This window comes from Lepidochelys olivacea (genome assembly GCF_965140295.1).
Source record: "Lepidochelys olivacea isolate rLepOli2 genome assembly, chromosome: 20".
NCBI classification, from domain to species: Eukaryota; Metazoa; Chordata; order Testudines; family Cheloniidae; genus Lepidochelys; species Lepidochelys olivacea.
Window position 1 is genome coordinate 21,732,168 of NC_140430.1, and position 27,237 is coordinate 21,759,404.

Consider the following 27,237-nt stretch of genomic DNA (forward strand, 5'->3'; position numbering starts at 1 on the left):
AAGAACAAGTAAGAACAGCTTTGTTTAATATCACTGGAGTTATATTTCCATTTTAAGATCAAACTGGCCAAAGCTGCCTTTACACATGCTGCACAGGGATTTAAAAAAGACCAAAGAGATCTGAACAATCTAAGGAGGAAGGGAAGAAATAATGAATGCCAGAGCTTTGGAAATGTTCAACCGGAGAGGGCTTTATTTTCTGCTTAAGAGAACTGGAACTATACAGCATCTTTGCACTGGACCGAAGCTGGGAAACTTTATCTGGTTTGTTTTTGTTTTGACTAAACATAAGCAATGCAATGTAACTGGAAACAGTGACTTACAGAGATTAAACCACAAGTGGATAAAGAGAAGCTCTGAGAAAACAGCACTCTCTCCACACTGAAAATCCACACTGCAGTCCCTCCTTCCAAATGGCACTGTGATGTCTTAATGGAGTGACCTCATGCTGGAATGGTTAACACACAGTATTCTGCATACCTTTACACAGCTTAATTGGCTACTGATCTTTCTGTACTGGGAACTACTGGCCATTAACCCGCACTTTGTTTATACTCATCACAAACCAAAAGGCATCTTCAAGTTTTAAGCCCATGCAACGGCAAAGGTGGAAGCTCCAGTTACCATTGTCTGGCAGGACCAACACAACGATCTGCACTGAGCCAGCTACATGAAGGGAAGTTACACACAGGCACCAGTGACAGGCCTTACCAGCACGGCTCTTTGTGTGGTATCTTAACATCAATTTATAAATGGCTTTGACAGATCGGTTCTACAAACAAACTGGGGTGCAGACCGAATGCTGTTTATTCTAGATAAAATGTTTCTTTTTTTTTTTTTTAAAGCAGTGCAGGGATGTGGCGGTGGGACAGAGATTCATTCCATCTTAAACACCAGAGCTCACAAGTCAATTTTGCTACCATCAATGCAGTTCTGTAATAAATACTCTATCTTTAATAAGGTGGATGTGGGAAGCATTGAAGTGTGACCTTTAGCATCGACACGTCTCCTAAACGGAGGAATTGTCAATATAAAACTCAAGCGGCTGTGGCATGCTTGAGAATTTTAACATTCTCTCTGCTTATGAAAGATGCTACCGTCTGTTAGTTTGATTACATTCTCATCCTTGGCTAACCATGCATCTCTATAGGTGGAAACCGTTGTGTCAGGTGCCATGGAAGGTATTGAGATATGAAATGAGGTTTTTTAACTAGATCTATGAAGTTCATTCGGGAGAGTGCAGGGCTGGAGTAGGGTTCCCCCCCATTTCTTCCCCTCGCTCTTTCCTTTCTACAGGTCACCAGGCACTTCACTCCGTACGTAGAATGATGTGGATTCCTGAATCTGTGAAAACCGGTCCGCTCATCTCACCAGCCCGCAGCGCAAATGAGGCATCTTCAAAAGGTTTCTGCATCTGACCTGCAGAAAGCAGCAATGAGAAAGAGTTCAATTAAGTCAGCAGAGAGTGGAAGACCTTTCTGAGCACACCAACCTCAAACGAAGGCAGCCTCCAGGCAAGCAACAAAGTCACCAATTAATAGCTTGCAGGGGGTGTCTGTTTCCATCTGTTCCCAGCAGACACTCCACCAACACACATGACTCAGATTCAGAGCTTTCACTCACACTCCATAAACATCACTGCTGCCAGGAAAAGTGTTTCAGCGAGCTGGGGATTCAAAGGGCAGAGGAAATCTCTGCAGATTCACTGGCACAAGTGGGTGTTAGTCTTTGAGTCTCAGATGCCCTTAAGGCACAGAGAGAGGAGAGATGCGGTGTGCATTACAAGCTGCACTAAATAATTCACAGGATGCATCTGGGTAATGTCATGACCTAGATAGACAGCATGCTGAATGCTCTGGTCTCCATGTCACCAGGCTCCTGATGGTTTATCAGTGGAGACCTAGGAAAGCCACAGGTGATGCTGAGATGGCCCCTGTATGAGGGATAATAAGCGGGTGGCCTACAGCAGTTCTGCAGTGGGCTACAAAGGTTCAGTCAGATGGATTTCCGCCACGAGGGGAGTTACGGGTTCAAGAGGGAACACGATTTTTGCCCAATTTCCTGGGACACTTTGGAAGTTATAACAGAGAAACTGCATATCCCAGCTGAAATAACGAGGCTCCACTCTGCCAGCAGATCACAGTCTCACTGTTGGGACTTGCACACCAGATGCCTGCAAAAGGGCAGAGAGCTTCCTGGCACGTAAGGAAACTTCACTCCCTGCACTTAGCACTGACTGCCTTTGCAGTGTTTGCCTTGAGATGCCTGAAGAGGGATAGATCATCTGCTCGCCAGGAACACAACATAAATCTCCTGTAAGTTTATGACCCTTGTCTCAGGGTTTCAAGACAGTGCTGTAGCTTTGGACTCTGCAGCACATTAGGAGATGGCTGCAGAAAGCCTAGAGACAGCATGACAGATGGATCAGCAGCAGTCTCTTTAGGGGGAAAAGGAGCCATTTCAGTGATATACTAATCTCTTTAGGAACTAAAGCTTTGCAGCCCCGCACAGGTCATACATCCTGGATGCATCACATGCAGCTGAGGAGCTGCTACAGAATTCATATATTTTACTTTCGGGTCAAAATCCATCCATAGTCATTGCTCTAGCAAGGCAGCAAGATGCCATGGAGGCTAGATTCCTCCTTTCAGGATTAGTCATAACTTCATCCTGATGTCTGACCCTTCAAAAAAGCCTGGTTTTATTACTGAAGTAACTGGATACATAGGACTTCTCAGAATTCTGCATCTCTCCTCAATTTAGTATCTAGAATTTATATTAATTGGTAGGAGAGGCAAACAGTTTGCCTGTCTCCCTAATTCTTATTCTAATGACACATTCACAGATAATTAAAACAGCACTATTTCCCCTAGAACTGGGTACTGAAAACCCTTCATCTTAGTTTTTAGTTAATTCTGCTACTAGCACAAGATCTTTACTTCAGACGAGGAAAGAGCCCTTGTGTGCCACACCAGAATAATTTTCCTAAAGCAAAAAGCGTCAATTACTTGCAGTTTTTCAAGAAGATAAATTGGAATGTTTTAGCAGTTTCACCTCTGAAGTAACCAGTATTCACAGTTCTAATAAATTATGTTTGCAGCCCAATGACAGCAAGAGGCAAAGATGGAGACTAAGTGTGACATCCCGGAAGTGCAGCAGCCACTTGCAGTTCTAGTGTCATCTAGTGGAGAGAGAGTCTTGCAACATATCTTTACTTTCTGCTTAAACCAGGAGAAATCCTTTTCTGTAAGTCACCAAGAACTACAATGAACTGACAGTCTCCAAATGAGCCAAAACTATCAGTCACTGCATCCTAAGATTCATGGGTATTTCATTATATCAGAATCCATAAAATGACAGTGTTCTGCACTGTCTAAAAGGAAATATTTGTTTGAGGAAGGAGGGAAAGTTTCTCACCTTGTGCAGTAACTGGAATGCTTTGAGCTGCGTGCCCTTGTAGGTGCTCTGCTCTAGCTGTGCATGAGCCCGGCACCTTTGAGCAGAGATTTTTGGTAACCGTGCCTGTTCTGCCTGTGTATGCGCACTACACACCCCCATGCCCTGTACCACGGCTACACGAGTAGGGCCCTACCAAATTCACAGCCATGAAAAACGCATCACAGACCATAAAATCTGGTCTCCCCCTGTAAAATCTGGTCTTTTGTGCGCTTTTACTCTATGCTAGAGAGATTTCATGGGGGAGACGAGTGTTTCTCAAATTGGTGGTCTTGATCCAAAAGGGAATTGCAGGGGGTCACAAGGCGGTGGGGTGGGGTGGGGTTTGCAGTATTGCCACCCTTACTTCTGCACTGCCTTCAGAGCTGGGTGGCTGGAGAGCAGCGGCTGTTGACCTGGCACCCAGCTCTGAAGGCGGTGCCTGGCCAGCAGTAGTGCAGAAGTAAGGGCAGCAATACCATACGATGCCACCCTTATTTCTGTGCTGCTGATTTCTGAGCTGGGCGGCTGCCGACTGAGGGCCCAGCTCTGCAAGCAGTAGCAGAGAAGTAAGGGTGGCAATACCATACCATCCTTCTTTCTGCACTGCTGCTGGCGGCGGCTCTGCCTTCAGAGCTGGGCTCCCGGCCAGCAGCCGCCCCTCTCCAGCTGCCCAGCGCCCCCACCAGCAGCAGCGCGGAAGTAAGGGTAGCAGAACCACAAGCCCCCCTACAATAACCTTGCAATCCCCACACAACTCATTTTAGGGTCATGACCCTTACAATTACAACACCATGAAATTTCAGATCTAAACTGAAATCATGAAATTTACGATTTTTAAAATCCTATGACCGTAAAATTGACCCACATGGACCATGAATTTGGTAGGGCCCTATACATAAGGCTGTGTGGGTGAACCGTCCTCAGGTCCTTCTCTACTGGAAAGCCCACAGAGGCAGCTCCGACACAGAGGGGAGGGGAGAGGATAGCGAAGCACCCAGAGGGCACACATCTCAAAGAACTCCAGTTACTGCACAAGGCGAGTAACTTCTCCTTTGAGTAGCGTCCCTGTGGGTGCTCCACTTCAGGTGACCCCCTAGCAGTATCAATTCCGGGAGATGGTAGTTTTGGAAGAGAGTCCATCCCTAAAAAAAGAACTGCACTGCCTACTGCTGCAACTGATCTTGTGGCATGAATTAGGGAACAGTGGTTGGAAAATGCGTGCGGTGAGGACCATATCGCAGCCCACCAGATTTCAGCAGCCGGAATGTTTTTGAGCAGAGCTACAGATGTAGAATGTAGCAGAGCATGTAGTCACTCTTAGGAGCGGTATAACCTCAGTGAAACCATAACAGGCAATAATACATCCAGAGATCCATTTAGAAAGTCAGATACTCCCTTAGACCCGGCTGCAATAGAAACAGAGTCTAGAAAGTCTCCCTGAATAGTTTCCTCTTAACATCTAACGTATGAAGAGCTGACTCCTCTGTAGACTGATGCAGCTTAGAAAAAACCCGAAAGGTGAGTAGTTCGGTTGATATAAAATTCAGGACACCTTAAGAACTTTGGAGGAGGTCCTAAAGATACATTGTTTTCTAAGGAGAAGGTAAAGCCCATCTCCCCAATCCTTCAAGCAGAAGTGTTGGCCACCAAGATGGCCATCTTCAGACAGATGTAGCAACAAACATATAGCTAATGGTACAAAGGATAGTTTCATGAGACAGTTAAGAACCAGGCTGAGATCCCAATGCATTGTAGGGGCTCTAATCTGCAGAAAAAGATTGGTAAGTCCTTTCCGGAATCTCGCTCCACTCAGATGTGCAAATACCAAGAAACCGTTTATTTGCACACAGAAAGCTGTAATTGCCACTAAATGAACCTTGACAGAACTCACAGAAAGGCCAGAATTTTTCAATTCCAACAAGTAATCAAAGATTGAGGAAAGAGGAGACTGGATGGAGAAAGATGGCGCTGGTTACAAAGGTTGTAATCTTTTGGGAATGGACAATCATCACTTGACTATTATCTGCTCTGTTCATTCCCTCTGGGGCACCTGACAATGGCCACTCGCTGTCTGAAGACAGGATACTGGGCTTGAGGGACCTTTGGTCTGACCTGGTATGGCAGTTATGTACTTCTCCATTTCTAAAGGGAAGTATGTTCAGTAGATTTCTTTTGGCTATTTAATAGTATCTTTTGTACTTCCAATGAACATGTGGTCTCTAGTCCAAAGAACCATTGAGGAACCAAACTTGTAGTTACAGAATCTTCAGATTGGGGTGAAGTGTCTGACCCGCATCCTGAGACAATAGTCGAGGTTTGATAGGGAGCCACCGTGGAGGATGAGAAATAAGTTTGATGAGGTAAAGAAACCAAACTTGTCTTGGCCAAGTTGGTGTAAAACAACTTTGCCTTGGTCCTCTCTGATCTTGATAAGGACCTTTAACAGCAATGATGTTGAAGGGTATTCATAAAAAAGACCCCCAAGCTAGGAATATTTTGTTGAGGACTTGAGAGAGTCCAGCTCCCATTCGTAATTTAGGGAGAAATGTCTGCTCAGGTCATCCACCACTGTGTTTTGTATACATGGGAGGTAAGCCACTGAGATGACTATCTGATTGGGTACACACCAGTTCCAAAGCGTTATCAGACTGAGGTGGAAAGCATTCCACCCTGCCAATTGATGGACTACATAGCATGTATGTATTCTATCAAGATTATGATGGACATGTTTTTGAATAGGGGAAGAAAGTGAAAGCAAGCCTTTCTGACCCCTTTAATGCCAACAGATTGATGTGTAAGTGCTGTTCCTGCTGCTCCTTGGACTGTGTGAGGACCCAAATATGCTTGCCATCCCAAGCGGGAAGCGTCCAATGTTAACATGACTGTAGGGGGATTCTGGCTGAACAGGATTTGTGCACAAACTTTGGGTAGCTCCATCTACCAGGTGAGTGCTGTAGTACCTGACTGGATACAGATACCTGCTTATTGAGACTGCATTTATTGGATACCTAAACAGTCCTGAGCCATCCCTGGAGACACTGAAGATTCAAGCTGGCATTGCGCATCACAAAAATACAAGCTGCCATGTGCTCTAGCAGTTGTAGACACATTCGTGCTACAGCCAGAGGACTGAGGTGCACTCTTTGTATAAAGGTGTTTTTTTGTTTTTGTTTTTTTACAGCAAGGAACCTGTTGAGAGAGAGAGAGAACCTCTGCCTATTATCGAATCCAGAAACGCTCCTATTTAAAAAAAAAAAAATCAATTTACTGAGATTTGTCTGCAGGCCTAAACTTTGGAATAATGAAGTTGCTTGACCTGACGACCATACCTCCTGAAATGACCAAACTTTGAGCAACCAGTCATCAAGTTAAGGAAAAAAGTTATTCCTAAACAATGGAAGTAGGCAGCTATGACCATCGTGATTTTTGAGAACGCCCACAGGGCAGATGACAGGCTCAAGGATAAGACCTGGTACTGGTAATGACTGTGATTGAAAGTGAAACAAAAATCTTTTGAGAAGGATGAATCGTTATGTGGAAGTAGCAATCTTTGAGGTCAAGTTTCGCAAACCAGTCCCCTAGTTCCAGGGAGGGAATTATAGCTGCTAGGGACTCCAGCCTGAATTTCAGATGCCTGACATACTGTTCAAATGCCTGAGATCTAGTATTGGCCTCCAACCCCTGTTTTTCTTGGATATCAGAAAATATCTTGATCACTTGCTGGAGGATTCTCTGCAACTTGAAATCTTTAAACCATGATTTTAGAACTTCAATAGCTCAGACATAGGTGAGAGGTTTATTGCAGGAGTGGGTGGGTGAGATTCTGTGGCCTGCATTGCGCAGGAGGTCAGACTAGATGATCATAATGGTCCCTTCTGACCTTAATTTCTATGAATCTTGAATAGAACCCTTTCCCCCATGTTGAAGTAGAATTGGATCTATGGCTCCTAGACTCAGTGATGAGACCTCCTGTGTCAACAACGGCTTGTAAGAGGGATCCCTGAACAGGGGTGGGGAGGGGGGTTGGAAGGGCAGGGTGAAAGTAAATTAGACAGTATAATCCAAAGTAATGGCCTCCAATACCCATTTGTCTGATATTATAGCCACCCGTGCTTGATGAAAGAGAGAGAGAGAGGCTGTGTCCAAAAGTGAGAAAAGGGGGTTGTGTCGTGCGGTTGATTAAACCTGGTCATTGGGTGGTCTGGACTCTTGACCAAACCATCAAAACTGGTGTTTGGATGATGTTGAAAGCTGGGATAAAAGCAGTCACAGTAGTTGCTGACTCTCTTTGAAAACCTCAACCTCTTCGCCCATGGTTCTGGAGGCCTAAGAAAGGCAGAAAACTGATCAGGTGGGATATCTGTGCCATATGAGACTTGCTAAGCTTCCTTTTATTTGCAGGCGTGTATATCCCTAAAGACCTAAGTGCTGCCCTAGAGTCCCTTAGGCTATGAAGCAAGTCATCTGCAAAAAGCTTCTGTCCATTGAAAGGTAAAATTCTCCACAGTGGATTGTACCTTCCATGGAAACCTGGACAACTGAAGCTGGGAAGCCTGCCTCATCAATGCTGTGGTGAAAACAGACAGGGCTGCAGTTTCCGCCGCATCTAGTGAAGCCTGCAGTAAAGTTTTTGCCAAAAGGTGACCCTCCTTTATTATGGCGCTGAACTGTTCTCAAAGTTCCTGTGGTAAATGGTCAATAAAACCATTAAACATCTCGTAGTTCAGGTAGACGCATTCTGACCTCAGTGCCTGGTGATCATCCGTAGCACTGCAGTGCAGGATAGCTGAACAGCTCATCTGACCGAAGGGGTGGCTTTCTGGGTATGCTACCAGCCCCCGTCATTGACTGAGTCCACGATCAGAGAGTTTGGTGCTGGATAAGAAAGTAAAAACTCAGAATCAGCCCTCCCGACTGGGGGTGCATGGGGAGGGCAGGCTTTGCTGGAGTTTGCCAGATGGACTTGGCTGGCTCCAGGAGGGCTTTATTAATTGGCAACACTACCTGTGCTGAGGTAGAGGTGTGCAATATGTCCAGGAGCCCATGATGGGAATCCTGGACTTCTTCCAGGGGAATTTGCAGGGTGTCAGCAATTCGCTTCATTAGGTCCTGGAATTGTCTAAAGTCATCAGCTAATGATGGCAATGGTAGCATGAGTACCTCAGCTTGTGAGGACAATGAGCTGTTTGGGGGTGGGGGTAACCTCCTTGTCCGCCCTTGCCTTTTGCTCCTGAAAGGTCTCCTCAGGCTCACAATGGGGAGGCCAGTTGGATGGTACCAGGGAATGAGATATTCTGTGTTCCCTATGTATTGAGGTCCCTCGATATTGCTGGTGGTACATGGCCTTACTGGGATCCATAGGCAAATGAGAGAGACTATATGGTATGGGGGGAGGAATCCAATGCTGGTCATCCCAAGCACTGGAAGGCAGGGGTCTGGTGTCCTGCCTTTGTAGCATCTGCAAGAGGGAATAACATCTCCTGAAGTAAATTGGAGCTCCTTGAACAGAAAGCTTGGAGTCCGAGTCAGAATGCTCCTCCACATATTGTATCAGAGCGGACAGTCCCTCCTCATGGATACCCAAAGATGATGAGATAGGCCTTCCAGAAACATGAGCAGTCAGCGACCCACCCGACCTCAGTACCAAGTGGCATCCAGAGGTTGCACGGAGCAGAGATCATGGCTCATTCAGTACCAGAAGTCCTGCAGTACGGGAAGCCCAACAGAATTCAGTACCATCGCCAATGATGTTGAAGAAGCTCTTGTGCGCGACACTGAGGTTGATACTGAGTGGGGTCAAGTATTCCACTGAAGCTGGTCTCTTGGTAGTAGTAGTCTGTTACCAAGCACTGTATCACTGAGGTATTGGACTTAGTTAAAGTCTTAACGAGCTTCATGGTATCTGAAGTACTTGGAGCCTCACTAGCTCTCTTTTTGGGGCCTGAGGTTTCCGGTGACTGGGTCTTTGATGAGGTACTCTGCTGTTTTGCTCCTCTGATCTCCTCCCTTACACTTGGAACGGGAAAGCTCTTGGTACCAGTGGTGCAGTTATAGGTACCTCAGGCAACGAGAATGCCAGAGACTGGGGTTTTGGTGTCATCTTCCTTTTGGAAGCTCTTGGTGACAGAGCTCTTGATGATGAGGCGGCACTGACAGATGTGGAGGGTACCTGTACAGCCGAGTTCTCTGTACCCAGTTCTCTGAAGCCGGTCATAAGGCTCTCTCCATCATTAATTGTCTATGCTTAACTTCCCTGTTCTTACAGGATTTTCCCTTAAAAGAAGAGAATATTTTACAGGTGCTGGGAACAGAGTCTCTGAGACAATGAATGCAGTGGGAGTGCCCATAACCAACAAGAGAATCACCTTTTAAATCTTAGGGAGACTGGCATCCTCGACAAAAGAAAAAAAGTTGTTCAAACCCCTTACTGGGGGGAAAAGTTTTTTTTGTTTTTAAAAGAAAAAAGGGGAACAGAAGTTCCAACTATAAAGTGCTAAACCTACTACTACGAAGCACTAACTATGTGGCTAAAAGATTGATGGGGGGGAGGGGGTAAATAGACAGCAAACAGGCACATGCTAGACTCCATCTCTGGCCGCAGGCAGCTGAGAAGAAGCTGAAGGCGCTTCACCCGCACAGCCCTTTATAGCCTTGGTACAAGGATGCGTAGGGCACATGCACAGACCGAACGGGCACTGCTACCAAAAATCTCCGATCAAAGGTGCAGGGGCGCGTGCGTGCCTAAAGTGGAGCACTCACAGGGACCGTACTTGAAGAATCTCTCATTTAACTCTCATTTAATCAATTAGATCCGTATGTGGATATAAAACGATACTTTTTTTTACTCTGATACAACCATGTAGACTGTCCTGGGCACTATCTGCTCTCTAACATACACTTACAGTACTGTACATCAGAATAGATTTCTGCTACAAAATTTGTACATTTGCAGCAGGGAAAAGATGCGAAATGTTCAGGAACTTGCCTTAAGAACACTCACTCCTCATCCTGCTGTCCTCAACAGTGAGCTTAGGAAAAATGTGGGATTTCCATTGACGGTGACACAGGAGTCCACCGCACTGTTTCAGCTGCAGACAGTTCTCGCTAGACTTCTTCCCTTTGGGTTTGTTCAAGTTTCTGTGACTTTGGAGAACACGTTTTAAAGCCAAAGACAGAAAATGCTGTATTTGCCAGCACCAATTTCCTGATTTACTCCAGCTACAATATGCAACACGGACACATCTCCTGGCATTTAGGGGGCGTTTTAAAAAAAACAAACCAAACACTCATCATTTACAGGATCTCATTGTTTTGTACTTTGTTCTACTCAGTGGAAACTGAATACATGAGCAACTCCAAACAAAATCAAAAATTAAGTGATCATAGGACAATGAATCTCAGATGATTCAGTTTCACTTGTAAATTTCAAAGGATCTTCCTTATTTCAAGTGTCCTAATAAATCCCCTGTTAATAAGTGATCGGAGAGCAGCTTCTTGTATTTACTCCCTCATCACACAGATCAACATTTCTGAAATTAATTTCCTCACCAGAAGCATTATTTTTGCTTGGCTGAAAATTGCCCCCATTCCCCCAATTTGCTATTAACCACCCCCCGCACACACTTTGAGATTAGTGCTTAATTATCTGCCTGTTTTGTCGTTAGTTCCATTTACTCATTTCCTCCTTGTTCACAGTTTGTTACGCTGAACAACTGGATTCCCATTCAGCATGGTGGAAAAAAAATCTCTCCCAAAGTGAAAGCCAATTTCATAAGCAGCATTTGTGTAACATCCTCTCCTCCTAGAATAATATCATCATCATAGCTGCATTCCTAATTGGTTTAGTGTCTAAGCAGCAAACTACATTTCATGTGCAGCAAGTCTCCTCGCTCACCGATCCATGGGAGGGGGAACAGAGGGCATTATTAATCCTCACCCCCTACGGAGGAATTTCAATGTCAATCACGTAATCTCAGTATTCAATTCGTGTCACCTACCTCTCCCAAAAGCACCCAGGTCTCCTCCCGCCTTTGCCGAGCTGCAGTCACTAAACTGGGAAGCGAGGGATTCAAAATCCTCCTCTCCAGATTTAATCTTCTGGATGTATCCTGTTGACACACGTGATAATTCATAGTCAGAGCCAAGAGCCAAGTCAGAGAGTTTGCTGGGGAGTAGGGCAGGAGGGAAATATTCATTATGAAAATGGGTAGATAAATGTAGCTTTTGTAAGTTACTGAGAGGCATTTCAAGGGATCTGCTTTGCCCCTGTGCCATTTCAAAGAGGTACTTCAGTCTTAGCATCCCCTAATGGTAAGTCTGAACCATGGCAGAAGGTCCATAACTCCCAAGAAACTAAAGCAGCACCTCAGGACTTCGCTTTGTGTTTTGTGCCCACCATCAGTGGCCTTTTGCTGCACTTAATCCCAGAAGTTCAGGTTGCACTTGCAAGCATGACTGCCACTTTAGCCATGTCTACACAACTGGCATTTACTGAGGCACTGCTAGGTCACGATAGCACCATAGGGTTGAAGTTTCCTACAATGACAAGAGGAGTTTTCCCATCACTGTAGAAACCCCACTTTCCTGAGCAACAGTGGCACTCTTCCATTCACCTTCATGTGTCTGTATTACAATGTAGTGGATCACGTAATTAACGTTTCATGCTTTTCTACAACCTCGGATGCTCTCATAGTATCTTTTACTACGGTGTGCTGTTCTGTGTATCCTAGACAAGAATCCATGACAGTGACTTACACAAGATGTGCAACAAATGGCGAAGCAGCTCCTGTGAAGCCCTAACCTCACTCACTATGCACCGGTCAGTCTATAAACTACAAATGCTGGGTTCCCACAGAACCTGTCTCAGCAATTCACATCTCAGATGCCTTTTCACCACCCAGCTAAGACAGACAGTCGTGCACTTTCTGAAGTGCTCTGCATGTAAGAAGTGAGGTTTGCAAACCCTCTTCAATGTAAATCAAGTCAAAACTATAAACTTTCCCCACAACACTGAAGCACTTCTTAGTGATGCATTACTTCCAAGCACCTTTCAATTTTCCTTGTGTATCCTAAGCCATTTCATCTCTAGTGGCTAAAAAGGGTGGTGGGAAGAGCGGGGTTGAAATGCAGAAATTCACCACCAACCAACCAAAAGAGAAGAACTTTGTACTTAAATCTACAAAAGTTTACCCTTGGTAAAAGGCCAAACATGGAAAACTTCAGCCAAATAGGTGGAAGATTTGGAAAGTTAAGGGTGTCCGAAAATGGGGTTATAATGGAAATACTCACAGCCTTAACTGGAAGCTATGTCTTAAAACTCCAGCCCATGTATTACCCTGCCCTCATATCTGTGTAACAAGAAACAACAGAACGTAACTCACCTTTTAGACTGTTCCTTCACATCAGCCAATCATAGAATCATAGAATATCAGGGTTGGAAGGGACCCCAGAAGGTCATCTAGTCCAACCCGCTGCTCAAAGCAGGACCAATTCCCAGTTAAATCATCCCAGCCAGGGCTTTGTCAAGCCTGACCTTAAAAACCGCTAAGGAAGGAGATTCTACCACCTCCCTAGGTAACGCATTCCAGTGTTTCACCACCCTCTTAGTGAAAAAGTTTTTCCTAATATCCAATCTAAACCTTCCCCACTGCAACTTGAGACCATTACTCCTCGTTCTGTCATCTGCTACCATTGAGAACAGTCTAGAGCCATCCTCTTTGGAACCCCCTTTCAAGTAGTTGAAAGCAGCTATCAAATCCCCCCTCATTCTTCTCTTCTGCAGGCTAAACAATCCCAGCTCCCTCAGCCTCTCCTCATAACTCATGTGTTCCAGTCCCCTAATCATTTTAGCTGCCCTTCGCTGGACTCTCTCCAATTTATCCACATCCTTCTTGAAGTGTGGGGCCCAAAACTGGACACAGTACTCCAGATGAGGCCTCACCAATGTCGAATAGAGGGGAACGATCACGTCCCTTGATCTGCTCGCTATGCCCCTACTTATATATCCCAAAATGCCATTGGCCTTCTTGGCAACAAGGGCACACTGCTGACTCATATCCAGCTTCTCGTCCACTGTCACCCCTAGGTCCTTTTCCGCAGAACTGCTGCCTAGCCATTCGGTCCCTAGTCTGTAGCTGTGCATTGGGTTCTTCCGTCCTAAGTGCAGGACCCTGCACTTATCCTTATTGAACCTCATCAGATTTCTTTTGGTCCAATCCTCCAATTTGTCTAGGTCTTTCTGTATCCTATCCCTCCCCTCCAGCGTATCTACCACTCCTCCCAGTTTAGTATCATCCGCAAATTTGCTGAGAGTGCAATCCACACCATCCTCCAGATCATTTATGAAGATATTGAACAAAACCGGCCCCAGGACCGACCCTTGGGGTACTCCACTTGATACCGGCTGCCAACTAGATATGGAGCCATTGATCACTAAATCAATAATATTTGACTTGTATTTTGGAGAGTGGAAGGGTATAACTAACTACTCAGGCATTGAAAACATTTAATCAGAGACAAGCAAAACAGTGTCACACACAGGTATCTGAATTATGCCAGGACATACAGTTCTTGGCGGTACATTGAAATCAGTTAGTCTTTTGAGTAACAGGCTATGCAGGATTTTAGATTCAAAAAAGAAGTTCATGGAGGATACGTCCATCAACGACTATTAGCCAAGATGGTTGGGGATACAACCCTCATGTTCTGGGTGTCCTTAGCCTGTGACAGCCAAAAGCTGGGAGTGGACAACACTGGACGGACCACTCAATTGCCCATTCTGTTCATTCCCTCTGAAGCCCCTACCATTGGCCAGGGTCAGAAGACAGAATCCTGGGCTGGACGGACCACTGGTCTGACCCAGCATGGCCGTTCTTATATCTTAATGCAACTGAATGGGACATTTTGAAGAGCACTGCTGGCATGCAGGGTACGACATCGCTGCTAAATCAACCAGCACCAGCCTTGCTTTACTTTCTAAATTAGAAGCCATTAGCATTAAGATTAACAAAGGCACCCAACGCCCACCAGTTATTTTTAGGAGAGGCACTCCTGTACAAGCCAAGTTTAGTTGAATGCTGACTTTTCAGTGGCAGGAAAGGGCACAAAACCCATGAATGGTACAGAAATAACCCTGTACTGGCCATCACAGGGGGCTAGATTATAGAGGACCCAACAGGTTTCATCTCTGGTTCCTAAGACTCTGGGAAGTTAAACTGCTATGATTTGTTTCAGTGTTTATTTAGTTTCACTGGAATGAAGGAGAAATTCCCTCCTAGGCCCACTCTAGCGTTTCCCTCCAGCCAGAGCAGAGACCGTGCCCTGCACTGCATTCTTCTAGGCTCTGCATAGGTTCCAGTGACTCAAGGAAACTGGCTGCCACCATTTCCATTGGGAAGACTACTGCACAAGCTGACAGAAGGATGGTCCAGTGGTTAGGGTGCTAGCCCAGAAGACTTGTGTTCAAATGTCTTCTCTGCCCCAGGCTCCTTGCATGACCCTGGGTAAGTCACTCAGGTCCAATCTTCAAAGGTATTTAGATATGCAACTCCCACTGAAGTCAATGGGTGTTAAGTGCCTAAATACTTGTATCTGTGCCTCAGTTTCCACCTGTGAAATGGGGACAACAGTACTGCCCAGCCTCTCAGGAGGCTTGTAAGGATAAGTACTGTAAAGCTTGTGAATACGTACATCTCAGCCACCACAAAATACCTCCTCTCCTTCCTTTGTCTCCTAGTTATCTTTTATACCCTAGCTGTTTCACACTCCTGCATCTCCCATGTCAGTTTCAGTCTCCCCTTTGCATTTACACCCTTCACATAAATGTTGCAGCCACTCCAGTTGTGATTTGGTGACTGATAAAATAAGCATGCGTTTATTTTTTTGACAATAGCAGCCTAAGCTTAATAGCAGGGCTATTAACACTCAAGGAGTACTGGGGTATTATTAATGTTACAACAGCATCTAGAACCCCAAATCAGGGCCCCCTTGAGCTAAGTACTGTGCCATGTAGCGAGAGGGGCCCTGCTCCAAGGAGCTTACAGCCTAAATAAACAAAAGAGCATGAGGGAAAGTCACAGAGGGTAAGTGACTTCCCGAAGGTCACACAGGTCAGCAGAAGAGGTAGGAGTAGAACACCGATCTCCCAAGTCCCAGTCCAGTGCTTTGCCTGGATGTTAAGTCAAGTTAACAGCATCATACCTGCGTGTGCTTTAAAGAGAGAGAGAAACCGTGACACACCCCTAAAGAGGGGGAAGTTGAAGGAGGATCAATCAACAGAAGTGTGCCCTCCTCCCTGGAGACCTGTGAAGTGATCATGGCAGGAAGAGGAGCACTACCAGCTTGTAGCATTTCAAAACTCAGGAGGTGGTTCTCTCCTTTAGCGGTGAAGGACACCAGCAGGGGACTGGAACAAGTCAGTCTTCAGATTATTTATAATTAGGGAAGGCAAAGTCCTAATGCTCTTTCAGATGATACAGGAGAACACAGATGTGAGAGAGAGAGAGAGAGAGAGAGAGAGATTCAGATCTCGTGTGTGCGTTTCTCCACTTGCCTCTCCTGAGGCACCCTGTAGGTGCACATGCCTCAAAGGTGGTGTCGCTACCTACTTAACTTCAAGGGTTCACGTCTAGGAAGAACTTCAGCACCCCAAACAAAGGTGAGGGAGAGCTTCTTACTTCTTTCAAAGTAAGTCAAACTTTGCTGCCTTCTGGACATCCAGTCTTCCACCTCCAAAGAGAAATGCTGGACACAGCAATTGCTATGAAAGGGGGAAGACTGTGCTTGGTCTAGCCATTATCAGCATGAGCATTCTACCAGTGAAACCCTGCAAGATCTTGGGACCATAAGGCAGGGTAGGTGTGGCAGTTGGATTTTCAATACATACAGCAATGGCTGCTGGTTCTTCTGAAGCATTCTGAGTCAGCAGTGTGCCCTTGTTGCCAAGAAGGCCAATGGCATTTTGGGATGTATAAGTAGGGGCATAGCGAGCAGATCGAGGGACGTGATCGTTCCCCTCTATTCGACATCAGTGAGGCCTCATCTGGAGTACTGTGTCCAGTTTTGGGCCCCACACTACAAGAAGGATGTGGATAAATTGGAGAGAGTCCAGCGAAGGGCAACAAAAATGATTAGGGGTCTGGAACACATGACTTATGAGGAGAGGCTGAGGGAGCTGGGATTGTTTAGCCTGCAGAAGAGAAGAATGAGGGGGGATTTGATAGCTGCTTTCAACTACCTGAAAGGGGGTTCCAAAGAGGATGGCTCTAGACTGTTCTCAATGGTAGCAGATGACAGAACGAGGAGTAATGGTCTCAAGTTGCAGTGGGGGAGGTTTAGATTGGATATTAGGAAAAACTTTTTCACTAAGAGGGTGGTGAAACACTGGAATGCGTTACCTAAGGAGATGGTAGAATCTCCTTCCTTAGAGGTTTTTAAGGTCAGGCTTGACAAAGCCCTGGCTGGGATGATTTAACTGGGAATTGGTCCTGCTTCGAGCAGGGGGTTGGACTAGATGACCTTCTGGGGTCCCTTCCAACCCTGATATTCTATGATTCTATGATTCTGGGAGAAGCACACAGGAAAAGGAAGAAGTCAATAAATCTCCTGGTTTCAGAAGCTGAAGAGACTTATTGAGGTAACTTACCATTTGGGCACTGTAAACCAGGTGAAAGCACTCACACTCCGAAAGATGGGCACCTGGACACTAGAGTTCAAGCTGTAGTTGGGCCAGTGGAAGAGCCTTATTTGAGAGGCACACAGAGACACCCCTAAATTCATTGAATAGTTTGGGGAAATGCTCAGGGACAGAAAAGGGCAATATCAGACACAAAGTTTGAGGAGATAAAAAGTTTTGCTACCACATACTCCAAATATGGCTCCAGAAATGCTCCCTCATTAGCAAATATTTTACAGATGAACTACATCTGCACAGGAAGCAAATGCCACTCTGACATCTTTGATTTATAGCCTTATACAGGTGCAAATGATGCTTTACAGTGCGCACAGAGAGAAAAGGGCTTAAAGACCAACTCAGTCAAGCTACAGGCAGAGCAATTCAGGTGCAAGAAGCCATGGAGACTCTCAGCAAGGTCAGCACAGGTAGCTCATGGAAGAAGTAGGCTCTGAAGTTAGGAAAGTGGGGCCACTTAGCACAGAGGGAATCAGAAGCTGTGGGTGGCAAGAAAACTAGCAAGAGTGGAAGAGGGCAAAGCAATTAGAGGGGAAACAGAGGCACTTAAGAACAGCAGCAGCTCATGCAGCAACAAGAGCGAAGACGTAAGCAGCAATGGGAGACCTGTAGAGCCTCGATGAATGCAAAGAGTCATGTTGACAGCACCACGCGTGAAGAGAGACCATGAAGCAAAATGCAAAAATCCAAGTGTTACTAGAAGGAATGAGCTTATGGAAAGATACCACATTCTTATTGGAGTGATTTCTGCCTTGCACAGATGGTCCAGTGGAGTTCAGAGATGTCTTTGTGCTTTTGTTGGAATTTTAAGTGTTAGCCATTACATGTGACATCCACCTCTCGTAGCAAGGAGATAGAGGCCTGTCCATATTCAGAGAGGGGAAGACGAGCTTCCTCCTCCAGACCCCAGAACTACCCACAAAAGCCTGTGGCAGCCTTTGCCTTGGATGAGACATTGCAGTAAGCTGCCATGTCGTGAAGAAACTAGAGAGAAAAAAACATCATGGACAACAAGCTAACCAGTCACTACCAAACAGCTACACCTTGATTTTCCAAAAGACTGTCTGGTTTTGGCGACCCAACCAGTGACAAAAAGATATGGTTGATTTTTGTCTTAAGCCAGTATGACTCAGTCTTCTGCTTGGCTAAGTTTTGTCTATTTTTAGGGACTGAAAGAGGATAGCTTGGTTTTTAAATAAAAGAAATCTGTCAAATTAAATCAGATTTCATTCAAGCAGTTCCCAGTACAACAGTCTTCCACTAACTGAAACTGAGCATAAAACACTATTCTTTATTTCTTCAAGGCCTTGGGATTTCCCCACCAATGGTGCATTTTCCTGCCCCCCCCCGATCCCAAAGGTCAATCAATTGGATCCCTTCAGCTGAAGTAATTGCCAGTACCCTACATCTGTGTAATTATGCAAGGAATTTAATTGAGTAGAGAATTATTTCTGTATCTTTAGCTGGACAAGTACTAACATCAGAACCAGGCCTGTGGGAAAGCTGCCAGAGAGTTGCAGAGAGGAAGAATGGGGGACTGACTTCTGACTACAGCCCTGTGACTATATTTTGAGAGCCAAGGTAGTTTATATTCCTTCTAAGGAATGAATGTGATGATGTGCTTTAACACAAAGATGCCAGCAGCAATGGGAGTGGTACTGCTAAACTAAAGGGGTATGCATATTTATCCCACCTTCTACTTTGTTTAGTATGTATTCCTTTTTGGGGGGGGGGGGGGAGAATGGGGGCAGCGGCAAGAGGGCACACAAAGGGAGCTGTGTGTCGGTTCTGTATTTTATTTAAGGAAGATTAATGCAAGATTATGAGTAAGCCATTTACCCCAAAGAGGCTTGTTGTGTCTCTTGTGCCTCTGGGCAGAAGACCGTTTGTTTTCACAGCATTTATGTATGCACATTTCAGTGGATGAAAATGAATATTGTTTATCTAATTAAAATAAGCTGCTCCAGCCTAGCGTCAACAGTATATTTGCACAGTACATTTGCTATCAAAATACAGCATTCTTCCAAAATACATATTTGCATCACCCTAGAGTGCATGTTTACTTCCAAGCATCATACTAACCCTGCCAGTAAATGTACCCTATTACCTCCCATTGCACCAACACACACAAGAAGGTTCAGCCTTAATGTGCACACCCATGTTTAAAAAAGTAAAGGCACCTGAGTTAAGAAAGAATCATAAGTTTTAACGCTGAAGTCCCTGAGTAGTCAGTTTCTACCATGACCTTCATGCTGTTAGCAGCTTCTGGAGAATGAAGTTGTTAGAGTGAATTTTACAAGCCTGCAAAGTGAAACTAAATTTGGTTATCACAGCTCTGCCAACTGGCTGCCAGGTGGTTAGATGATCTTGTGGTTAAAGCACTAAACTGGGGATCAACTCCTTGTTCTGCCATGGACTCCCTGTGCAACTCTGGGCAAGATCCTTACTCTCTGTGCCTCAGCTCCCCTGTCTCCAATGGGATTAATAATCCTTCCTTTCACCAACTCTGTCTTGTCTATTTCAATCAAACTCTTCAAGGCAAGTACCGTCTCTCACGATGTATTTGTGCTGAGCCTGGCACAATGGGGCCCTCTAAGCACTGCTATAATACAAATCAAAATATCGGGATTATAGTGAAAACTAATTTAACCTACAAATTTTATTCACACATTGTAACTTCCATAATGGTATAAGATTTTGTAATGCTGGTTTATTCACAAATAATGCATCACCTCTAGCTGTCTTCAATCTATTTTCCTTATTACTCGAAAGAGAATCACAAGCAAGTAAAATGTCCAAAACTAACCAAAGTTCATCGATCTAAAACACTAACCTTTAGCAGGTTCCCTCAGGACAGTAGAATATAACAAAGCATTTTCTTTAAACAAATTCCAATCACCGGTTTATATTGCATAAAACATTGATTCCAGAGTTAAAGATTCTGAAGGAAATATCAGAGAGATAACAGCGCACCACAGTCTTGCGTTTTGTTTAAAGAGCAATGTCTGTCGAACAAACGCCTCCCAAGAGATCTCCTTAAACAATTCTGTGCTATAATTATGTTCATCAGATACAGTACATCTGCTCAAGGAAATTCTGCTCAAGGAAATTCAGTGATGCCTGACTATTTGTCAGAAATTGTAGTGGAGTTAAGCTATGCATTCATGCAATACATTCTCTAGTGGGTTTTTCTGGTTTGCTTTTTAAAAAAAACTTTATAATTTTCTGTCATTTTCAGGAGGATAATACTGGATTGGATCTTTCCAGGTCAACTGTATCCATGTGCTATCTCACCTTCCTGGAGCAAGGAAAATGCAGAAACAACTGACATAAAATAATTACGAGTGCATGTTCCTTATGACATTTGCAGGGAATAGCGTTTATCAAGCACAGATGGGAGTGTCAACAGAAATAGATTTTTTGATCATGCCATTTCATTCTCAGGAGACAAAAATACAACGATAATAAACATGATGAATGAAAGAATCCCTAATGGCCTTTATCAAGAACACAGCAGGACATTTACATCAAATAAGTTTTAATCACATCTCTCTCGTCCTCAGGCGCCACATGGGGCAAAAGATTGCTAAACATAAAAATTATCTGATAGTGAGGGGACTTCAGTCTCCAGGGCTGTCAATCCTGCACTTTAGTCTAACTCTAAAAAAAAAAAAATCACTTTAAAATAAAAATTACATCCGGCTCTCATACAGAAGATTAAAAAGTCTCTCTCCATAACCTTAATCAGATGTTGAAGACTTGCTGTGTCTGAGATAAAGGAGGGCACCCAAACAAAGTTATAAAGACGACTCATTCATTTATTCAGAATAATGTTATTTGGGCTTTTAAGGGGGAGATAAGTTATGTGCAGGTCTTCTAACAGCAAAAAGTCTAACTGGTTATAAAGATCTGAAATACCACTTAGTTAACAAAGCTCAGGAGAACTTTTCCCTCTAAAATTCACTCTCTCTCACTTGGACCTAAGTTTATGAACACTTGCTCTGTACCATGACAACAGCACTCTTGCTTCTAGTATAGTAAAATCCCATGTATCCAACCCTCCATTATCCAGCTCTCCATATGAGCCAAACAACCAGCACACACAGGTCCAGAAAGGACAATCTCTCCTGTGGCTACTAGGTGGCGCTGCAGCCCCACATTTTCCCATTCTCTGGATTATCCCAATTTTTGATTATCCAATCAAGCCCCAATGCCAATTAGATCAGATACATGGGGTTCTGCTGTATCACTATAGGACAGTAAAGTTTGCTGTCCTACAAAGTGTCAATTGTCAGTTATTTGGTGTGGTGTGAAATTCCCCCCATGCAGAGAGCAAACAAGACCTAGGCCCCACCTAAATCCTCACCTCTATACAGGGGGACAGCACAAGGCCTACATACTACTGCAGTCTTGCTCTTTGCACAGAGGAGAGTTTCACCCTAAGATATAAGTGAATCTACTAGAATAAATTAATATTTGCAGCCTGGCTGTCAAACATTTCCAATTATTTTTATTTATAAAATTCTCAACTCCATGTGCACAGTTCTAATAAACTTTGCTGTAACACTCCTCATACTCTGCAGTACACAACAGCTGCTTTACTATGCCAGGTTTCAGAGTAGCAGCCGTGTTAGTCTGTATTCACAAAAAGGAGTACTTGTGGCCCCTTAGAGACTAACTAATTTGTTAGTCTCCAAGGTGCCACAAGTACTCCTTTTCTTTTTACTATGCCAATTATAACTAATTAATTAACCTAACTCACAAAGGAGATTTTCCTGAAAAGGTACTAGCATTCTTGGCAATTAATTCCGCATCTCTTTCAAAACACACTGGGCACCACCTGCTGGTTAGTCCCCTGGTTAGGCTTCAGGGCTACACAGTGTTTGCTGGGGTGATTTTCTTCTCCCCCAGACACTGTCCAATGGTTTGTTTTTTTTTTTTAAATTGAAGCAGGGTCAAGGCTGTTGCGAGTAAAACCTCATTTCTGAGCCCTCCAAAAGCAACAAGAAACTTTACAATAACATAACAGCATGCAGCAGTAACCGTGCTTTACAGCTTCAAAGCATTTTACAAAATGTTAGTCCTCACAACACCCCTGTGAGGTAGGTCAGACTATTTCGCAAATGGGAAACAGGTTAAGGTACTGATCAACAGTCAGGAGGAAGACTCCCACTGACTTCACCCCAGACCCTGACTAACTTGGCCCCAAAGCAATAGGAGAGTCAATGGAGAAGCTGGGATGAGAACCCAGTCTCCAAATGCCAATCCCATGCTCAGTTCACAAGACCAAACCTCACTGACTAAGCAGCATCCCACTTAAAAGCTACTGCCAGCATTGCAAGGGACAATACGTATGGTGACTTGTCACAACAGACATTAGGAAAGACACAGGATTCCATCCCTCCTGGACCAGTTTAAGGCCACCACACACTGGAAAACTTACTGTGTTGGGAAATGTACTTTTTGTGGATCATCTGAGCAGGATATTTGACTATCCCTGTGCAAATGTTTATGCATATCTCAGGCAGATTCATCAGAATTTATAGAAACTGCATTAGGGCAAATGAAATCTTAAATATAGAAAAAGGAAGATGTTAAAGGAACGTTTGTTTTAGCTTCAAATAATTATTTTATTTTTAATATAAAAATACACATTTACAAAGAGTACACAAACACACCTGTCTGACATGACATTACAAAAACGCAAAGAGGGGGTGGGAAAGGGATGGCTCCTACTTTTAGGTCATTTAATCAGGGTCAGTGAATCATACAGCAAAATTGATTCCCCAAGTGGCTGTGCTACACGAAAGTCCATGTTCAAGCCACTTGGCTCAAAAACTTTGCCTTAGAGGGTTCATGCCACTAATAAGCCATTTCTCTCTGCGTGTGTTTTAGGCCCTAACACGACTTTCCCCTTTTCTACCATCAACCTCTCCTGCTTTTACTTGCCATTTATAAGCTCCAGTGCCTCATCTTTGCTCCGCGTGATCTTTTCCTGCCTCCACGATGAGGGCCTTCTGGATTGGTTGTGCTTCACCAAGAGGTGTGAACAGCGCACTTTGGCGGGCTCTCCTTGGCCGTTCTTCCCACCACCACTGGGGCGCTCCCACTGGCTGGCATTTGTAATGTGGTTGAAGTAGTACACACGGCCTACAAATAAAAGGGAGGAGAGGATTAGATTTTAGAAGTTCCTTTCAGACTCATGGCATTAACTTCTTGCTTATCTCATCAGAAATACAAGACTCTGAATTTCTGCAAGTGGGTGAGAATGTGTGGATGTCAGCTCAAATCAGAAACTGGAAACACTCAATATCCCATAATAAGAGGATGCTGCACCACTGCAGATGTCAATCCTGTCTGTTAAGATTCTCGTCTCTAACAAACATTCCTAATAAGAAATAAAGGATAATAAAGGAAGAGGTGGTGTGAGCACAACAGCTCATACACTCTAATCCAGCCTCTTGACATTAACTACCTTTCCAGCTTTGGCAAGTCACTTCAGTCCTGATCCAGTTCTCGTTGTCTCATGTCAAAACTCCCACTGATTTCTATAGAAGCAGGTCCTTAAGCCTTCCCAAGATAACCTTTACCACAGGTGAACTGGATAGTTCATATTTGTAAAGTACTAATTATTCTTATGAAAGCAGAAAACATGTCTGCAGCTTTCCGGCATCACATAACAGCGACACACGTGCTGAAGAAGTGAACTCAGACAAAAGAACTCTGCCTGTATTATCCCTGCTGAGGAGGTGAAAGGTGCTGGGTTGCTGGCAAAGAACAAGGAGATTATGTTTTGCTTTACCTCAGCATATATGTGAAATCCCTACACAAGAAGGATGAAAGGCCTGGATATCAGCGACTCATACTTTACAAACGCATCATAATTTACACATTTCAGGAAAGATGTGGACAAACTGGAAGAAGTCTAGAAAAGCACAACAAAAATGATTGAAGGTCTAAAAACCGTGTTCTATGAGGGAAGACTGGAAAAAACTGGGTTTGTCTGGGGACATAACAGTTTTCAAGTAAATAAAAGGTTGTTACAAGATGTAGGGAGAAAAACTGTTCTCCTTAATCTCTGAGGATAAGACAAGAAGCAATGCGTGGTATCGGTTGGACATTAGGAAAAACTTCCGAACTGTCAGGGTGGTTAAGCACTGGAATAAATTGCCTAGAGAGGCTGTGGAATCTCCATCACTGGATTTTTAAGAGCAGGTGAGACAAACACCTGTCAGGGATGGTCTAGATAATACTTAGCCCTGCTAGGAGTGCAGGGGACTGAAATAGAGGACCTTGCAGAGTCCCTTCCAGTCCCACAAGTCTATGATCTTGCAGTTGGAAGACTAAGCAAGAAATCATGTCTTTCTGTGTGTGCTGGGCACTGCACAAACAATGGGGCCTTGGATCCTGGATGTGTCTTTGGGTGCTACCATTAACAAGAAACACACCCCAATCAAAATCAACTGCTCTTTAGAATAACCAGCAAAATTCTCCTGAAGCAAGCAATCAAGAGGACAGGGAACACTCGGTTGTGAAGCCAAGACAACTACTACTGTAATCTGGAGATGCTGCAAGCTCCTGCTCTCCAAGCTGGCAGCAGCAGCTCATTCCTGCATGGGCCAGGAATTCACATGGGCCAGTCTGATTTTCACCATCATTAACCTCCCTCTCTATAACCCCTTTCAACCCAAAGGATTTTGAACCAGCAAACCAAGCACACGTCAGGCACAGAGCAACGCGAGAAAGGCAACAAGGGGGAAGAGGGAAAGGGAAATTCCAGCCCAAACATACAGGGACCAAACCTCCCATTATAAAACAACTATCATGGGATTGGCAGCATCCTGGCAAACCTATCTGGAACACGATTCAAGTCAGGAACCCGTGCAAGTGCTTTGCCTCTAACCTGCACATTGAGGGTGTCAAGGCATTGCTCCAAACTTGACCCTACCCCACAGCAGAACACACCCCAGTATCCACCCCACCCACACTGGGACCAGCATCCAAGACAGGCACCTTTCCAGCTTCCACTTCCCTTGCCCACATAGGGACACCCCAGAGCTTCATTCCAGACTTGTCCATCCCCCATAAGGTGAACAAACATGGGACCTCCAGAGCTTGCTCTCTGGCCAGGTGGTCCCATACAATGGGGAAAGCTTATCCCCAAGTAAGGACATGGCAAGATCCCCAGCCTGCCTCACTAGAGCCTCCCTGACCACAGAGAATCACTGATAAAGCCACTTCAACCCTGGCTCTATTCAGTGCACGCAGCAGGGCACCCGCTAACTAAAACCCACCCCCACCCCTCCCCAGCAAGGACCTCCCCCACAGGAACCAATTACCCTGCTCAAACACCCCCAGGGCATCTCCATGCAAAGGAACAACCCCACCCCAGACCAGCCCACAGGGACCAAGCAACCGCATCCCGCCCAAGACATACACCTGTGGGACCAGCCTTCCACGGCTCTCCCCTACAGGCCACAACCGCCGCAGGCCCAAACCGTCTGCACCCCAACCCTAGCGGGGCCAGTCCCCCCCCATTCCTCGCCCGCCCCCCCCCGGCCCAGGCGCCCCCCCCATTCCTCGCCCGCCCCCCCCCGGCCCAGGCGCCCCCCCCATTCCTCGCCCGCCCCCCCCCGGCCCAGGCGCCCCCCCCATTCCTCGCCCGCCCCCCCCCGGCCCAGGCGCCCCCCCCCATTCCTCGCCCGCCCCCCCCCCGGCCCAGGCGCCCCCCCCCATTCCTCGCCCGCCCCCCCCCGGCCCAGGCGCCCCCCCCATTCCTCGCCCGCCCCCCCCGGCCCAGGCGCCCCCCCCATTCCTCGCCCGCCCCCCCCCGGCCCAGGCGCCCCCCCCATTCCTCGCCCGCCCCCCCCCGGCCCAGGCGCCCCCTCCATTCCTCGCCCGCCCCCCCCCGGCCCAGGCGCCCCCCCCATTCCTCGCCCGCCCCCCCCCGGCCCAGGCGCCCCCCCCATTCCTCGCCCGCCCCCCCCCGGCCCAGGCGCCCCCCCCATTCCTCGCCCGCCCCCCCCCGGCCCAGGCGCCCCCCCCATTCCTCGCCCGCCCCCCCCCGGCCCAGGCGCCCCCCCCATTCCTCGCCCGCCCCCCCCGGCCCAGGCGCCCCCTCACCCGCCCACCCCCCCATTCCTCGCCGCCCCCCCGGCCCAGGCGCCCCCTCGCCCGCCCCCCCATTCCTCGCCCGCCCCCCCGGCCCAGGCGCCCCCTCGCCCCCCCCGCCAGGCGCCCCCTCGCCCGCCCGCCCCCCCAGTCCTCCCCCGCCAGGCGCCCCCTCGCCCGCCCGCCCCCCCAGTCCCGGCGCCCCCTCGCCCGCCCCCCCGGTCCCCGCGCCCCCCCCAGCCCCAGCCGGTCCCCACCCTCCCGAGACCAGCCCCAGCGCCTGGGCCCCCGCTCGGCCCGCGGTACCTGAGCTGCGGCTCATGCGCTTCTCCCAGCCCGAGGGCAGCTTCTCCTCCTCCGCCATCTTCCCTCCGCCGCGCCCGCTCCGCCTCCCGCGCCCAACCCCGCCCGGCCACGCCCCCGCCGCCTGGCGCCTCGGCCTCCCGTTGGCGGAAGGGAGACCGAGGCCCCACCCCCGCTGGCTCCCATTGGTTCAGAGACAGCTGAGGTCCCGCCCCCGAGCCAGCCCCTGTCTCATTGGCGGAGAAGATCAGTGATTGGCTACAGGCGACAGGCCGCAATGATCCCGGAAGCGATTTCCGAGTCTCAGGCCCACGTGACGGGGATGGAACCCGGGGAGGGACAAGCAGAGCACGCCGCAGCCAGCTGCTCTCGGGGCTTCCTGTACCGAGGCACCGGGGGAGGTGCTAGTCGCTTGCAGTACAAACTAAAGAGGAAAAGTGGCTGTTTGGCGTTAGAAGGGGCATCGCATGACTATTAGCAAGCACGTGTTTTCCCCAAAATACACCCGGAAGCATTACCTTTCTCAAATTTTAAACCAATTTCTAGCCTTAGAAAACATCTTGGATTCAGGATGAAAAGCATCATGGGAGAAGTGCTATATGTTTGTTTGGTCGTTAAATTGGTTTCCATTTTTGCTTTGTGAACTGCTAGGTGATCTTTGATTCTCTTGTTTCATATTTTCAGGGTTTCTACACAGA

General features: G+C 46.5%; 1 protein-coding gene across 1 annotated transcript; it reads right to left on the minus strand.

Moving 5' to 3' along the window:
- Positions 1-171: 171 nt before the first annotated feature.
- Positions 172-26,634, minus strand: PIN1 (peptidylprolyl cis/trans isomerase, NIMA-interacting 1). Its single transcript, XM_084610307.1, has 4 exons — positions 26,543-26,634; positions 23,075-23,275; positions 11,436-11,546; positions 172-1,419 (listed from the first exon to the last, which is right to left on the minus strand). Exons 1-4 carry the CDS (start codon positions 26,598-26,600, stop codon positions 1,310-1,312), a joined length of 480 nt encoding a protein of 159 aa, XP_084466433.1. The 5' UTR covers positions 26,601-26,634; the 3' UTR covers positions 172-1,309.
- Between the last annotated feature and the right edge of the window lie 603 nt (positions 26,635-27,237).